The 16,899-nt window shown below is 41.1% G+C and overlaps 2 protein-coding genes across 2 annotated transcripts; one reads left to right on the top strand and one right to left on the bottom strand.

The window, feature by feature from the left end:
- Positions 1-3,132: 3,132 nt before the first annotated feature.
- Positions 3,133-6,477, top strand: pter (phosphotriesterase related; the record flags this gene model as incomplete). Its single annotated transcript, XM_040143761.1, has 3 exons — positions 3,133-3,410; positions 4,268-4,408; positions 4,971-6,477. Coding segments are annotated over 3 exons (630 nt in total), but the record flags the coding sequence as incomplete, so codon positions are not given.
- Positions 6,478-6,930: 453 nt separating this feature from the next.
- c1ql3b (complement component 1, q subcomponent-like 3b) lies at positions 6,931-8,194 on the bottom strand. Its single transcript, XM_040144111.1, has 2 exons — positions 7,574-8,194; positions 6,931-7,110 (listed from the first exon to the last, which is right to left on the bottom strand). The coding sequence occupies exons 1-2, from the start codon at positions 8,192-8,194 to the stop codon at positions 6,931-6,933; spliced, it is 801 nt and encodes a 266-aa protein (XP_040000045.1).
- Between the last annotated feature and the right edge of the window lie 8,705 nt (positions 8,195-16,899).

Genomic DNA, 16,899 nt, shown 5'->3' on the forward strand with positions numbered 1-16,899 from the left:
ACAAGGGTGAGCTACTGTGCATCATTTGAAAAATCAGATGTTTTACTACCAGATCTTTGGTTCGCACTACAAAACACTGTGTGTGTCTCCTCTCTGTCTGCAGAGGGCACCACACCACAACACTCAACCGATTTCCTCCTCTTTTTCTTTTTCTTTCAGTTACAAACAGTGTCCGCCTTGATGGGGATGTTTAGCAACTATATTAATGCAGAAAAAAAAAGAAAATAGTGTGTTTAAAGGTAGTTGAACAGTGAGCTTAGGGCATTATGGGCCATGCTTTCAGTACATTTCCATATCAGATCTGATGGTTCTCATGTCAGGACTGAACAGCAGACCCGGCAGTAAATCATAGCAGAGTCCACAAAAAATACACATACTAAGCATAAAGCTCAAATCCCCTTGTCTGGGCTGTGTCTCAAGCAGCCTGTCCACATGAGAGTTAGATTTCTTTAGTCATCCCTCTCCTTGAGAATCTCCCTGTGGTCGTGTCTTTCTGTCTGTCTGTCTGTCCGTGTAGATGAATGGGGGTGACAATCTTCGCTTGCCACTAATGAGAAACCCTGCAGTGGGATGGTACTCATGAGTAACAGCACTCCAAAAACTAATTTGCCATAAGGAGTTTGTGTAATTTTTGAGTTGGTAGTCATTTTGCGTCCCTGTTGCCTTTTGTTTTGATTTGTTTCTATCGCAGGGGCTGACTGTACTGATTTTGTCTTTCAGCTTATCATCAGTAGTGTTGCTTAATATATTAATATATTATTGTTGTTTGGCTTTCAGCTTACCAGTTTTTTTTTTCCCCACAGTCCTTCGTGATCTGTATTTTGTCTTTTATTTAATCTCATCTTGAGGCCCTGTTTTGTGGATGGGACTTAGGCCAAAATCTACTTTTAGCGGAATTTTTTATTCTGCTGCGGTGCATTGTGCATGTTCCTAAATTAATTTGTGTTTAATAAAATTACAACAGACTAAGCGACACAATGCACAGTAAACCTGGAAGGTAAGTAATTAAGTCGGTACGTAAAGTTTATTCATATGGGACCTATCTAGATGAGGTGCGTCACAAAGTTCATAAAACACAGATACAATATAAAACTGATGAATAAAATGGAGATAAATATGAATAAAACTAATCGAAAGTAGGTCTAAACCGGTGGTAGTGGAGCTGCTATTCAAAGGTGTCCACAGATCTTAAATCCACAGTTTTCCTGGGGCCTCCACAAGGGTTAATGGAGCCATACTGTGGCCCTTTTTTAAATTACACAGATACAAATTGTCACTGCATGTGGCCCTGAACACCCTCCACTCCTTAGCTAATAAAGACAAGAAAGATTTATCCAGCCTTCAACGGGAAAACTGAACACAGTATGTTTCCTTCAAAACATGGCGGTTGCTCTTTTTCTTCAGTCATCTTGCCAACAAACGGATGGCAGAGGCCCTACAGAATGAGGACGGTCGCTTGCTCAGCCATTTGCAGAAATGGCCAGTGCAATGGTGACTATTCACGGGGCAGTTCCCTGCAACAGCAGACCAAATGCTGCTGTGGAGACCATCTGCTCAGTGTTGAGCACAGAAACAGAAAGAGTCACAGTCTGTCTCCCAAACCCTGCATCATCTTCACATGTTTTCCACAAATTTCTAAAATGTGACATTAGCCAGATTTTAAATGACAGTTCATTATATTGATTTGTTACCCATTTGCCGGTAATTGAATTTAAGACTCCAGGCTTGTAATATGTTGTGTTTTTGTGAATAAAGGTATCAATTTAAACTATTTGTTACCGCTTTCTAAAAAGCCACCCTTTCTAAGGGTTTTATCGGTTCTAACCAATTGCTTTATTAATTGTTACTATACAATTTGGAAATGCTTCATAGATTAATTATAAGTCATCAATCACAGCAATTTTGCAGTTGCCAGGTTGCGGATGTAGCATAACTCCTTGTCAGGAAAACCCCTCCAATGGACTGTTTGACCTCTGACCTTTTTTGTCAGAGGTATTGTAACAACTCTTCATCAGTGATTTTAACAATCATTGGTGCTGATGATTTCTTTATGAATGACTTTATTAACGAACCGACTATTAATGACTCAACAGCCTGAGAGATTTTTCTTACAGTCTTGTTAGCAAAAATCTGTTCTTATTCATGGCTTTAAATTCATCTCATCATTAGTAAAGGATTTATTATCCACTAATAAAGCCACAGATTACAACTTTATAATGCCTTTATAATGGGTGGCCACTAGAAAGTGGTATCCACTATTTATTCATTTATTTATTATGTTAATATGAATGATTTGCTTTTATTTGTTTATTCATTCATCGATCCATTTATCTATTTTTGCACTTTGACCCGCGTTACTCTAAATGTGCCAGTGCCAACCAAAAGCTACTTTTCAACCGCTGTAACTGGCCAAATGTTAAATCAGCTTGTAAAGTAACAATACAGATTAAAGGTTGTGGGTATTGCTTTCTCCATACTTGGTATCTTTGAACAATAAAATATGTCTATAAATTAAAATAAATAGGACTATATATATTTTTTTAAAAACAACGTTATATTTCTATAATAAACGTCATCCTAAGCCTCACATACATACTGTCGGCGGTACCGAACTCTCGTAATGGCTCGCGATGGCTGACACTTCTCGCGACATGTTGCTATTTCAATAGACGCGTTCAGCCAACGTAGTTTATTTTTGTTTTTTTGAGTAAACCGTGGAAGCTTCGTCAGTATGTGTGTGTCTGGGATGGGACACTGGTCCTGTATGTCTCGGTCATAAGATAAGAAGGATGTCCTGCATCAGTTTGCTGTGCTGACAGTTTGATCCATTCGCCCATTATCTCAGCACTCTCTGCGTTTATGTGCAAGGACTTCTTCTGTATCTTTTGATTGATCTGAATGGGCTCGAGGCTGCTGTGTCCAGTCTTTTAGTAGCGACGCACTGAGACTGTGCATTTACTCCTCGAGGATACTTGGATATTTTCATCCAAACCTCGCATGTGCTCTGTTCGTGCGCAATCAAGTGTGTTGAAGAGATAGAACAGAGAAATTCAAGAAGTGTCTTTGTAATACGTTGTAACACCAGGTGCTTGTCTGGAGCAATGCTTTCCCTCTTTAACTAACTCCTGATCATCTGCGCACCAGCTCACAGACATCATCGTCGGGGAGGTGCTTCACGGCGCCGACGGTACCGACATCCGCTGTGGCGTGATCGGAGAGATTGGCACCAGCTGGCCCATCACGGAGAGCGAAAGGAAAGTGCTGAGGGCCACGGCTCACGCCCAGGCCCAGCTCGGCTGCCCCGTTATCATTCATCCTGGCAGAAACCCTGCCGCTCCGGCGGAATCGGTCCGGATTCTCCAGGAGGCCGGGGCTGACATCGGCAAAACGGTCATGTCTCACCTGGACAGGTGAGAAGTGCCTGAGAACAGTTTACTTAGTCAGTCGTCAACTGAAGAATTCAACTGTATAATTTTGTTGACAGTGTAACAAGCTTTTTAAACATTAACTTTATATGGGTTAAGGTTGAGAATAAAGCCCTGGTACCCCTGTCATGTTGCTACATCTCCCTAGTGTTTGTTTATCTCTTTGCTTTAACTAAAAATAAACGCGTTAGAAGAGATTATTCACTCATTTCACCATCTCCACTTGACTATAACTTTAGCTCTGTTCCTTGTTTGTTTTTTTGAGATAATCCATGAGATAAATTTTAAAACTAAATTTGCACTTTCTCCACATGTCTCTATTCACATTCCATCACTGGAAAAATTTTCTGAGCTGTGCTTGTTGCGAGGGAATCTTGTTTAGCATAAACAGCAGTGTCCTCTTGCAGCAGGAAACATAACTTTTGAATGCAGGCGGGTAAAAAATCTGGGTGGAAATAGCTTTAAACCGATGTGGTCTTTGAAATAAATCTGGTTATGTTTTGGTTAAGTGAAAACTGAAAATGTCTTATTTGTAGAAGGGTTTTACGAGTCTAATATTTAAGCATTGCTTTGTCCTGTCAATTAACGTGCTAAAAAGAGAGATTTATTAAATAAGATAGCTTTATCATTACATAGTTGATCCCAATATTTGTTAGAACTGCTTCTTTACAACAAATTAGCTGAGTCACTGCTATACTGGGGTCTGGTATTTTGCATGCTTAGGTAAGTTGCAGAAATTGCATTGTACGGTAAACATTGACCCTTATATAAAAATAGAAATAAAACGTTTTAAGAAACATTTAGCACCTTGACTTTATCCTCTTTCCATCCTTTTCCTGCAGGACTATATTTGATAACGGTGAACTACTCGAGTTTGCTAAGCTGGGGAGTTACCTGGAGTATGATCTGTTTGGAACGGAGATGCTGAACTACTCGTACAACATGGAGGTGGACATGCCCAGTGACAGCCAGAGAATCCAGACGTGAGTAACGCTGGCCAGGGTTAAACTTGTCTTTTCAGAGTGACTCTAGTGATCGGACGCACCAGATCTAGATACAAGTGCGACCAAGATGATGTGTCCAAAAAATGACACTTGAATGTGTCCTCTGTGTTCAAATCTGAGAAGGGATCCATTTTCCTTTTGTTTGAGAGAGTCCCTTTATATTTTTTTTTCATGTGTGTGTGGAGCCAGAATCCACATCAGAAGTATTTTATTTGGACTAAAATGCTTGTTTTGTGTTTCACTCCCTGTGGAGAGATGGATGTGTCTCAACAGTCTTTTCCTAGAAACTGTTTGACACTAATCCCCCACCACAGTGTAGGGGGGAGCGTGTGTCAACAGGAGGAGTCACGAATGAGATGTGTTGCTCGCAGCATTCACATTCTGGTCAAATGTTTGTCCGCACACACAAAAGACAGGTTTAACAACGCATGACTGACAGGCCGGCAGACCGGCAATTACAGTTTGCTCTTAAGCTTAAAATTGCCAGTGGTGTTATGTTCAGGGCCCCTTGGTTTTCACAAGTTGCTTTGTTCGTGTTCAGCTTGGCGATCCTGGTGAAGGAGGGCTACGAGGACAAGATCGTGGTCGCACATGACATCCACACCAAGAACCGCCTGACCAAGTACGGCGGCCACGGCTACTCTCACATCCTGAAGAACATTGCGCCCAAGATGCTGATGAGGGGCATCTCGCAGCACCAGGTGGATAAAATTCTCATCGACAACCCGAAACGCTGGCTGACGTTCAAATAAAGCAAAAAAGGAGACCAGAGGCAGGCTTATTGATGTAGTGATTATTTTATCTTCACATGATGACTGGACACCCCACAATGAATATTTTTGATATCTTTGCAATAATCACGTTCCAAAGTGATTCATAAATGTGCTTTCGGACCCTTAAACCAATAAGCTAACAGTGCTTGTCCATAAATTTGCCTTTAATGTCAATGTTCTTGAATTTTTCAGCAAAGCAAAAATGTTTTTGTAACTTTTTTTCTTTTAAATGGAAAATAATTAGAGGCTGTCGTTTCATCCAGCCGAAAGAGTTTTTTGAAAGACCCTTACTAATTAAAACTGAATTTTATATATGTGATTATACATTATCACTTTGTGAGCAAATTATATAAAGGCGTCTTGCAGGATCACAGTGCCGCTCATTAGCAGTCTTGTTTTGGTCCCATTGATGCCACAAAAACCAACTTTTTCTTGTCTGCAGAAATGTTAATGCCGTCTAAGACATGCAAATATTTTCCATTCTCTGGAGGTATTGTCTTACAGTGGGGCTCACAAACTGGTGCTAATTGATTTTGCCATTTCAGTGTCAGTGTCATAGCCACTTTCCTTGTATTTCTAAGTGACATTTCTGCGAACATGTTTTATGGAATGAAAATAATGAGCGTGTCAGTAATCAGTATGCTGCTCTGCTCTTGACACAATGCGGCGGTGTTAGATGAGTTGTCCTGTTGCCCCTCGGTGGGTGTCAGCGTGTCTTAAGGGAGGCTGAGTGTCTGGCCAGATGAAGGACATGTTCTCCTCTCACCTGGGAACAGGTGGCCTCACAGGGTGACTCCGCCACATGATCAATGGCATGATTGCAACAGTTGACTGTGCACCATGAAAAACTATATAGCTTTGATTAATCTCTCTGAGAGGAGTTTAAAGTGAGCCAGAGAATTTCATTTTACGTTACATACAATCAGCAGGCAGATCGATGACTGTTGTTGAGCTCAAGGAGACATTTCTGTCCATGTGACCGTCCAATTTTTCTGATGGTGACTAACCGCCAGGCCGCCCTGTAGCCCCAAGCAGCTGTCATATTGAGACAGACAGACAAAAAAACGAGTGGCGATGATCATTTTGTGACAGTGCTTCAATGTGAACACCAGAATGGCCCTTTACAGATTTCTTTCTCTCCAAAGTCTTTTTATGCTGCACAGTTAAAATGGTAATTTTTATAATCATGCATCACCACAGCTTTGAACATTTCCACTCAAAGTGCAACAGCTATCGCATAATGTTGAAAACAAAAAAAATAAAGCACACCTTTGGACTAACAACACTGTGACCAGAGTGGTGATTATGTGAGTATCATTCTAGCATCTATAATTCAATGCTAAAGGTCAATACATTGGACGTTTAATCTACATTCACTCAGTATGTGTTACCACAGCAGCTACAGTACGTTTGACATATCAGCAAACTTAATTTGTAAAGCTAGAGTTTATTCAAAGTGCACTAATCAATCCGACAAGGGTACAATTCAACGCTGTACGAAGTAAATTTGATTATTACTATCCTTTAATTACACTTTAAGAGCATCGCATTGCCAAGTACATTCCTTTTAATTTTACGCACGACTTCCTCCACATCTTCCTTGACTCTTGCAATATGGAAATGATGAGCTCTGTCTGTAATAATCCAACTGACATAGAATTGAGGCCGAGCGATGAAACAAGCTATATGCAGAGCAGATCCCCTCCCTCAGCAGAGCTTTTCCCTGATTCAATCAGCGTACAACATGAAGCCGGAGAAGGTGCTGTACTTGTTGTTGTTGCCCCCGTGCGCCTTCCCGCCATCCAGTTTGACGTAAATCTCGTCCCCGGGCTCGAGGTGTAGGACAACACTGTTGCTGGCGTAGTCGTAGTTCTGGTCGGCGTCTTGGGCAATGGCACTGGCTCTCACCTGGAAGAAAAATGTGTGAAAAATTTCTAGCGATGAAACGTTTCTTTATTTTGAAATCAGAGCCGCGGACAGCTCCATCACCTGCAGTCACGGGTGACAGACCTGTTACTTTCACATTAAATAACCCTGAAACAACTCTTTTTACTTTGAATTGCAGGGGAAACGTATTCTTCTCTGTACGACCGTGCGTAAAACTTGTGCGTAAAAATGCGGGAACGTCTCTTCGCTTTGTATTTTACAAAAATACCAAAGTCAAAGGCTAACTGAGTCAATCTATTACATGTTTTAATGTTGTATGTATACACACACACACACACACAATATATATGTGGCTGAATACAGTATATACAGTACTGTATATACTGTATTCAGCCCCAACATTAACACCACCGGCAAGATTAAAACCAGTTACCGGTTTTGATGTTGTGGCTGATCGGTGTAATGGTGCCATGAAGCGTCCTACCTGGTTGTTTTTACAGAGGTCAGCCCACATGCTGGTTCCATCTCCGCCTCGCATCAGAACATGGTAAACAAAGAAGTAAATCCCCGGTATTGAGCAAGTGAATTTCCCTGTAGAGGGATCATAGTGGTTGCCAAGATTTGTGACAACGTCGTCGAATTTCAGCACTTCATATCCCTCATGCTGCTTCTTCAGTCCTGCATAAAATGCAATCTTTGGGACGGTGTTGTAAGTGGCAGCGCTGATGGCACCGGTGGGCCCATTAGCTCCAGGTGCTCCGGGAAGACCCGGGGGGCCCGGCGCCCCCCTCTCTCCGGGAGGACCAGCCGGTCCAGGTGGCCCGGGCTCGCCAGCCGGACCCCTCGGACCCATCCTCCCGGCGCGCCCCGGCTCCCCTTGAGGACCTTGGATGAACGTCGGAAGCGACTGAACCAGGCGGTTTTCTTTGATCGGGTTGATCGCCTTGGCCGTGGCCGTAGCCGCGGTCCCGTGCGAGTCGCACACCATTTGACAGGACCCGAGCATCTCGTAGCGGGCGGGAGTCCCGGCGGAGTTCACCACTACCGGGATCAGAACCACCAGCACCAGCACCAGCGCAACGCCACAAACACCAGTTGCGATCATCTGCGCTCTGCGGATTCGCGGTGTTCTCCGGAGTGGATGGTCTTCCAGCCTGCTTGTGGGCGATATTTTTGCAGAGGGAAGAACTTGACCCGTTCTTGTATTATACTGCAACTTTCGGAGACAATATAGTCCTTTAAATGTTTATGCGCACAAGTAACCATCCACAATTTTTTCTGCGTTGCGGTCTCCGTCCAACTAGTTCATCTCCACTTTCTCACAGCAAAAGACCTTCTGAGAGGAAAAGCTAAACAATCAGCATTTTGTGATTGTGCAGCACAAACAAGTTTCTGCCCACCGCGGTGCCACAGGAGAGAATGGGCTAGAAAAATAAGCGATACCCGTGTCGGTGTTTGGAAGGGTGAGGGGAGGGGTGGAGGTGATGGATGGGTTAGAAACCGTGCATTTCTTCAATCAAAAGAGAGAAAGTGAACAACATAGAAACATCGTCGCAACTTTGGAGCGTTGGATCGTGACCACCTTATTTTATGCATTTATTTGTGGAGCCAGGGATCTACTTTGTATCATTTCACTGGGGGGGGGGTTAACACTGGGTATTACTTTTTTCCGATCAATGATTCGGACCCTACTTCCCACAACATGTTACCAGTAGTCATTCAAACAGCTCTAAAGATCTCGAGCATGATTCGGCCCATTAAGGAAAAAAGGCTCTACTCCTCTGGCACGTGGCCACACCCGACTGGCTCCCCTTGTCCAATTTATCATTTGGAGAAAATCTATAGAGCCACGGAAAGGAAGAAGGTAGTCACCAGGAGCTGGCAGTGAAGGATGACTTCACCCAGATTTACTGATGAAATGACTGAATGCTGAGGCATGTAGAGGGGAACTAAATCACATCACTTAATTACCAATGGGATTTTTCCCTTTAGCAGCTGTAAGTGAAAAAATCTAAATTGCCGGTTGTAATATTGTAAAAAGTCAGTGACAGTTTACTTAAAATTTACAATCGGACCTTAAATTATTTATAAAGTGATCCAAACGGTCCCTATTGATTTCTAAAAGATCAGATCTTTAAAAAAAGATCAGATAAAACTTCAGCACAGTGGCTTTTCTGAGGTTTGAGTGATGAAGGGCTAATTCTTGTTGAGCAGAGCGGATGATGACATGCTCATGAATGCAGAGGCTATCACTCTGCGTCGATGGCACCTCAGGGCCAGGTGAGATAGATGAACGGGAGCTAAAAAGCACAGATAGCCTTGTTTGTTTGGGAGGAGGGAGGGGCGCCGATTGCAGCGTGAATGTGAACTGTGGAAGTTCAAATGCAACAATGTGTTTGTTGACTCATGCTCTCAAAAAGCACCATACAGGACCTAAAGAGATAAAGGTGAAAGGGCTATGATATAATGTTTGACTGCGAGTATTGAAGATCTTAATCTGTCACAGAAGAAATTATTTAAAAGTGTTTTGATGTGTACATACACAAAATTTAAGTAGATGAGCTCAAATCAAATTGTATAGGCCACAAAGCTGCGCTGTTTTTTTACATCTGAAATTACATCCCATTTCAGCATGAGAATATTAACCATGAGGACAACAACGACAGAAAGGGGAAAAAAAATACAATCACATAATTGCCGACTCCCCATGTTTATAGTACAGGTGTACCATAATGCCTGTTCTTACACACGCCACTGACAAAACCAGCCCATCACATAAAGATATAAGCATATGTATGTATGTACACATTCTTGGCACTTGGAAATGGAAAAGGTTAAGATGTCTGCTTTAGCAATCCAGTTGGTGGAAAGGAAAGATTCTCCAAATAATCAATGAATGGAGATCAGATTTTATTATCTATCTTTTTAATATTATAACTGATCCATTCAAAATGAATCTCAGTTTCTCAATTTGAAGACACGTCATATCCTCCTTGGTCCATCATATAAAAGATGGAGGGCCAGACGGCCTTCAATAAACCTTAATGAGGTGTAATCAGATGCTACGGCTGGCGACACGACCAGGTGCTGAAGACAGTGGCCACCTCCAACGCTGTGGCCGAGATGGCCCTTCGTCAGAGCCGTTGAGCAGCCCCAGCCACAGCCCAGATCATCAACCGGTGCGCTCACCTCTGCGTCGGACTGGGAGCTGCGAGTTGACTTGGCGAGGCAGCTCAAATTCCCGGACCAACTGTTATGGCAACCGTGTTGAGGCCAGACATTGTACGATCATCGGCCTCCTCGAGCAGGTGCTCCTCATAGAACTGACAGTTCCCTGGGAGACCAGAAATGCCCGATGACCTGAGGAACATCACTGATGACGTCTTCTAGCCCATCCTAGAATGTGTCTTTGAATCATGAATCAAAACCTAATCTCTACATAAGAACTAGTTTGTGTTGTGCAACCTGTTTTAATTTATTCACTTAGTAAACAATTATGTCAGAGCTAGGCAAAGTTTGAGCTTGCGAACAAGTCGTGCAACTGGATCCAGATTAGTTGTGGTGTTATAAACTCTTAATAAATAATAGCTTAGGATGTATTTTTTCCCCCAAAAAAATCATGGTAATTGCATTTTTTTGGGTGATTAATACGGTATATAAGCTTATAGAGAAATACAACAAGAAAGGGGAGCTTTGTGGATTTTTATATAGTGCAGTCTTCGTCTGATTGCAACTTTTTCATGATTATAACTTGACTAACTCAAAAATTGAGACATAAAATTTCAGAATTGTAGTAATTTCCTCTCATAATGTCCCCTTAAGACAGAAAATACTCCTCATTTTTATAGGCTGTGTGTTGACATTTTATTTTCCTCTTAGTATTTCCTGGTTTTGTTTTGTTTCATTTTATTAATGTATCTTTGTTACAGCCGATGGTACTTAGGGAGGGCACTGCATGTGAGCTAAAATACATCATCATTTCTAAAAGAACACATTTTCTGTGGGATGGGTGCAAAGTGAGAAATAGAATAGTATATAATAGAATAGTATCTAAAGACTCACATGCACACACACACACACACACACCCAAACACGGAGGGACATACTGCGTTGGCTATGAGTCAGTGAACACTTGTTAGTGGTCAGGCTCTTTCCCTCCAGTTGGCATGAGCCTTTAGTGACTCAGCTAGACTTGTCGACCAGGAGCCAGAGTGAACAGCAGTGTCAAAATCAACCAAAAGCTGTGGGAAGAAGACATAACTTGTATTAGAAAGCTTTTCACAGTATCACACCATCTGAATCAGGGCGTAAATCTTTTATTTCTGTTAAAAAAAAATTTAAAAAAAGATCTCGCATGTTTGCGATGTGGAATTTGTAGCGGAAAATGACATTGTGCTTCATGATGTGCTGTATGTGACAGACAAATGTATGGAGCAACAATCTGATGTTCTTGGATAATACTTATATGGAGCTGTTTATTCGATAAGTGTCTGGCTTAAGGTATAATTAGAAAAGTCAGGGGCGTGCGCAACACCGCACCTAAGGGAAAAGTCCGCATTGACATAGAAACACTCACTCTCCCGCTGAGTTTGTAGGAGTCAAAAGAAGGAGCTACTCCTATGATTTGGGAAGCGATCGGTCACATCTTGGGCGAAAGTCCAAGCACACACGCCTTTAAAAAGGGACTCGAGACAAAATCTTGTGGTTCTCTCAGCATGAGACGTTGCTGATGATTGTTTTTGCCCACCTGCAGGCGTATGAATAAGAATAAAAATCAAAAATCAGGAAGGCCTTCTTTTGTCTGAGAGTCTTCATTACAGACGCTTCCACCGCAGCTTTCATCACAAGATCTTTTCCCGGCACAAGATCTTAGTTACTCGGCTCACCTCCGGCACTGCATTGAAAGATTCCTCTGGTGGTGGAGAGCGCTGACAGGTTTGCTCTGAGTCTCGACTTTGGAGTTCATTTACAACCAGTCAGACAAGAGTCCTGGGGGAGCCTGATGATTTTTGACATCCGGACAAGCAGATGTTTAGAGGACATGAATAAAACATACAGCCCATCTGACCACAAAACCGAGGCTTTCCGAGTGTCTAATGAAATATGAGGCGTGATTTCACACACACAAAAAAATTCCTTTGTCAGTAAGTGTGATGCTATATGAAATATGTATGACATTTATGTTGTCTGACCTGGGTGGCTAAGCAGGGTTTAATTGTGGTTATGACAATCAAAGCTGAGACAGGTTTTTCAAACAATTTGCGTGGTGAATGGGAGGGAAACTGAATGGACCTCTCATTACCAGCCAGGAACATCAACAGAAATATAACGTGACCACCAACACCCAAGTGTTTATCAACTGATAACTCACCATGTGTGCCACGCAGCGATAAGATCCATGTCCCCGTGTACTTTTCACACGTTCTGCTCTTTCAGAATTGGAGTGTTTATTTTTCTTTTCCACAGAAAAGCCAGTGAAAAGGCTGGGCTCAACAGTTCAGCTCAGCAGGGGGATAACAGAATGCGTTACCACACCACCCACTCAAAGCTGGTCCTGTACTGTATTTGAGATGGCGAGGCAATCACAGTCGCCCAGGGTGGGACTGACGTTGCATACGGGAGAGCAGGGCTTTTCATTCAAGTCAAAATCAAGGTGTGATTATTTTGATTGATTTAATAATTTTTCTTCTAGTTGTCTAGTTCAAGTGCTCTGACCACTCTCTGCCCCCACTTCCAGGGCCGTAGATACAGGACGCTAAAATTGAGGAGAGCTCGTTTTGTCCCTTCTGCCATAGAGTTACAAAAAAAATTGCCCCCGATGACCCCATTTGTTTATTTAATGCAATGTACGTTCTGTACATATGCTATGTGAATATGTGTATATGTGCTGGAAGACTGAGGGGGAATTAATGTCACCTGTACGCTGTGGTGTAGTTATCCGTATGTTTCTGATGCAGTTGTACAGGTTGTGAAAAGACCATATCTATCTACCTCGACAGGAGAGCAATTACTTCAAGACCTTTAAATTATATTTGTGCGGATGTCCTTGTGTCGGTGTACTGCTGTTCTTTTCGTTCTTCATTCTTCAGCAGTGTGGGAGGAGGCGTTCTCAGTGTTCTCTACTCTCTCGTGTGCACTTCTGAAAGACTACAATTGATTCAGGTTTGCAAATGCATAAGTGTGTAAGGCCTCAAAATACTGTACATTTACAGTTAAGGCTTCCCGGAAGAGGGGAACATGAAAATAAGGATTCAGATTATTCGGAGCTTCAAGTAGACTCCAGGTCATCTGTAGAGAGAAAATGAAGAAAAAGGAGATAATGGATGAGAATAAATCATGAATTGCACTTGAGAACAGGCATTATGGAAATACTAGTGTCTGCGGTAGTCTGCAGTGCCTGCTGGAGCAAAGTTTATGAACTTTGTCAAAACAGGCCATAACCAATTTCAGTATAACCCTTGCTTGAGCTCCTCCTTATCAAGTCTTCTTATTAAATTTTCCTAATAAGTCATTTTTGTCTCTTTTTGTCTCATAAAATGAGGCCAAAAAGAGTAATTTTCTTAAAACACGTGGAAAATCAGCCAGGGCACCGAGACTCTTTTAGTTGTTCCTCTTGTTTCTGATGCGAGTCACCTCGTATCAGGTATTTTGCAGAATCGTGTTTAATTTTTGTATCTATTCTTGTGCAGCGACCCGTCTTATTCATTGTTGTATCAGGATAAAGTGGTTTATTTCTGGAAAGTTCCTAAAACAAGTTGATTTCTGCTGGAAACACTGCACTGGCGTATTTTTCACTTACTTTTTAAGATAGTATTTCTATGACTCAGTTAAAGTTTCCCTGTGGAGTTTTGACCTCTAGTAGTGCTATGGAGCAGTTTTTATGAGTGGGTACCCATTTTGTTTGTCTTGCTATAAATGCATTCAAAACCTTTGTTAGACCTCAAGGATACACACAATGAGTTTGTGCAAGTAACACTGTATGTACACACAACTAGTAAAAGAAGTGATGGAGAAAGATGGAGATCTTTTGCAGTGTCCATCCATGTCACATGTCAGCGCTCTAGGGTTTTCCAGTGATTTTACACTTTCAAACAGAATACCACAGTGGAAGTGAGACATTTCAAATTCTCTCATTTGTATTAGCTGTCCTTTGATTAACACGAGCTCACTTGGTTGAACAATGCTGCTGATTGCTAAACTTTCCATTTCACCATCAATGACTGTAGCGCTACTTACTAATTCAGTTCAAAGATCGTACTTTCCTCTCTGCAGCGACCTCCTGTCCTCCTGCAGAGAAGAAACAGTCTGTGAATAAGGTGTTGAATCATGAGTTGCATCCTGTGAGGGGACCAGCGACAATACTGAAAACCCAACAAATGTCTTAGAGGAAGGGAAGTTGGTTACTCCAGGCCAAAGAGGTACTCAAATTTAAGCTCTAAAAGGAAAGGTCTGCATGGCTTAATGAAGCAGTAGGTATTTGAAATCCACTTATACTTGTAAACATAAGTATCCTAAAAATGATCTGGTACAGGGAGATGACATTTGAGATTTTATTAGTCTGAAAATCTCTCTGAATTGTTATTTCATTTTACTTGAATCGCTAGAATAAATAAATAAATAAATGAATAAATTCAGAGATGTGGGCAGTGATGCAAAGCATCTGGATTCAGGCAATCGATTTTGGGGTCTGACTAACATGAATTTTTAAGGGCTGATACCAACATTTTTAGACCTTAGTCACCAGCATCTATCAGAATCAAATCAGACCATCATTTCACGACAGAACTCTCGACAGCAGCACTTCAGTAGCAGGGGAAACTCGGACACACAGAGCCCTCACAAAAAAAGAAATACATTTTAACACACATCACCAAATAAATGTGATGATTACATTGGTTAACTTTTGGTTTATAGCGGTAGACTGTAACTGAATACATTTACTCAAGCACTGCACTGAAGTACAAACTTGAGACACTAGTACTTCACATGAGTATTTCATTTTTATACTATACTTCATACTTGTGAATTTGTAAATTTCTGAGTAAAGTTTTTCACCTTTCCCAGCTACATTTATTTGACAGCAATAGTTACTGGTTACATTTCAGATTAAGATTTTACATAGAAAACACATGATCGTTTGATATAATATGATGCATTTTTCTGGATTAAATTAATTAAATCATCAGAATTAATATATATATATATATATAAAACACACCAAAGGGTCTATTCATCTTAATGAGTACTTTACTTTTGATATAGTTTGCTGATAAGAGTTATGTACTCTTACTTTTAGCATATATGTAAAGGATATTTGGTCCACCACTGCTGGTTTAGGAAGAATTCTGAGGACATAACGGGTTCATAAACATTATGCATTTAAAGGGTCAGTTTCAATGGTTATATTTCAAACGATAAAAAAAATAAAAAATCATCTGTATCTTTTATGAGTACCTCATAATGAAACAAAATATTTGAGTGAAGCCTTGTCGAGATATGTCAGTTTGTGTCCTGCATTCCAGGAGTGTTTTGATTGCTCACAATAAAAATTTATGTATTGCAAACCTGGAATACAGGATTACAGAAAAAGGATTATAACAAAACCAAATCCCTCATGCAACGACAACAACAAAAAAAATAAATAAATAAGTAGATTGATTTTCATCGAGATGTCAATCGATGCACTGTTTCGCTGATGGCATCAGAGGGCGGAGTGTCACATTTTCTGCCGATGAGATTGAGCGGCAGCGAGGGGCTTAGTGGTAAATACAATCGAGGAGTGTAAACATACCGAGGGCCACAAAAGGCCGATCAATGCCCCCAGTCTGGGATTGATTAATTACCCCAAGAAAGAGACTGAGGTGTGAGGGCACCAGAGAAACCTGATCAGAACAAGATTTATCACCCAATCTCTGTATCATCACTCCCTCCCTCTGACTGTTTTCTCTTATTTTACTTTTTTTTCCCATATCTGCCCTTCTCCATTTACTTCCTTGAGTGTGTCATGAAAATATGAATGACTCTTTAACATATCGTAGTGTTTAAAAATAGAAAAAGAACTAGGTTATGGTAACCTTAACCGGCACTTTCGAAGGCTACAGGCTGCAAATGTCAGAGGAAAACCGTATGACCCCACTGAAAAATTAACATGTATACCAATAGGGGCTATAGAATCCAAGTCCAACAAAGTACCTGAGAATAAACTACCGACTATCAACCACACATAATAAAGCTCTATGATAATATTTGAGTGACTTATTTTGTTATTTGTGAGATCTTTTGAAAATATGCCTTCCTCCCTTGAATAAGGGAATAAGCACTAAATAGTGCATTAAATAAGTGACACAAATGTTTTGATCTGACAGTTAAATAAATAAATAAATAATCCTTACTCAAGGTTCACAAACATTTTCCAAAACGTTCAACTGATTCGGATCCCATGAAAGACTTAAATTTGTTTAAGTAGTGAAATTACTGTTTCCAAGGGCAAAATAAACTTTCACTTTTTTTTTTTTTTTTTTTCTGCGGTTTTGTTTTCAGAGGCACATTAAACAAATAGTTTGACATTTTGGGAAATACATTTATCTTTATGATGAGCTAAGCTAAGCTAACTCGTTTCTGGCAGTACGGCCCTATATTTGACGGACAGATGTTAGAGTGGTATCAATCTTTTCAGCTAACGAAAGCAAAAAAAAAGCAAATAAGTGTATATTCCCTAAAAATGTCCTACTACTGCTTTAATGTTCTGCATGGTGCGTGTCTCTCTTGAACTTCTTGAGTATTGTGACAGTGCCACCATTTGTCTGCCTT

Source organism: Xiphias gladius, chromosome 14 (assembly GCF_016859285.1).
Source record: "Xiphias gladius isolate SHS-SW01 ecotype Sanya breed wild chromosome 14, ASM1685928v1, whole genome shotgun sequence".
NCBI classification, from domain to species: domain Eukaryota; kingdom Metazoa; phylum Chordata; class Actinopteri; order Istiophoriformes; family Xiphiidae; genus Xiphias; species Xiphias gladius.

Excerpts from the sequence above, each read along its gene's own strand:
- c1ql3b (XM_040144111.1), bottom strand. The coding sequence starts at position 8,194 with ATGATCGCAACTGGTGTTTGTGGCGTTGCGCTGGTGCTGGTGCTGGTG. Across the intron at positions 7,111-7,573 it reads ACCTCTGTAAAAACAACCAG|GTGAGAGCCAGTGCCATTGC; the intron begins GTAGGACGCTTC and ends TTTTTCTTCCAG.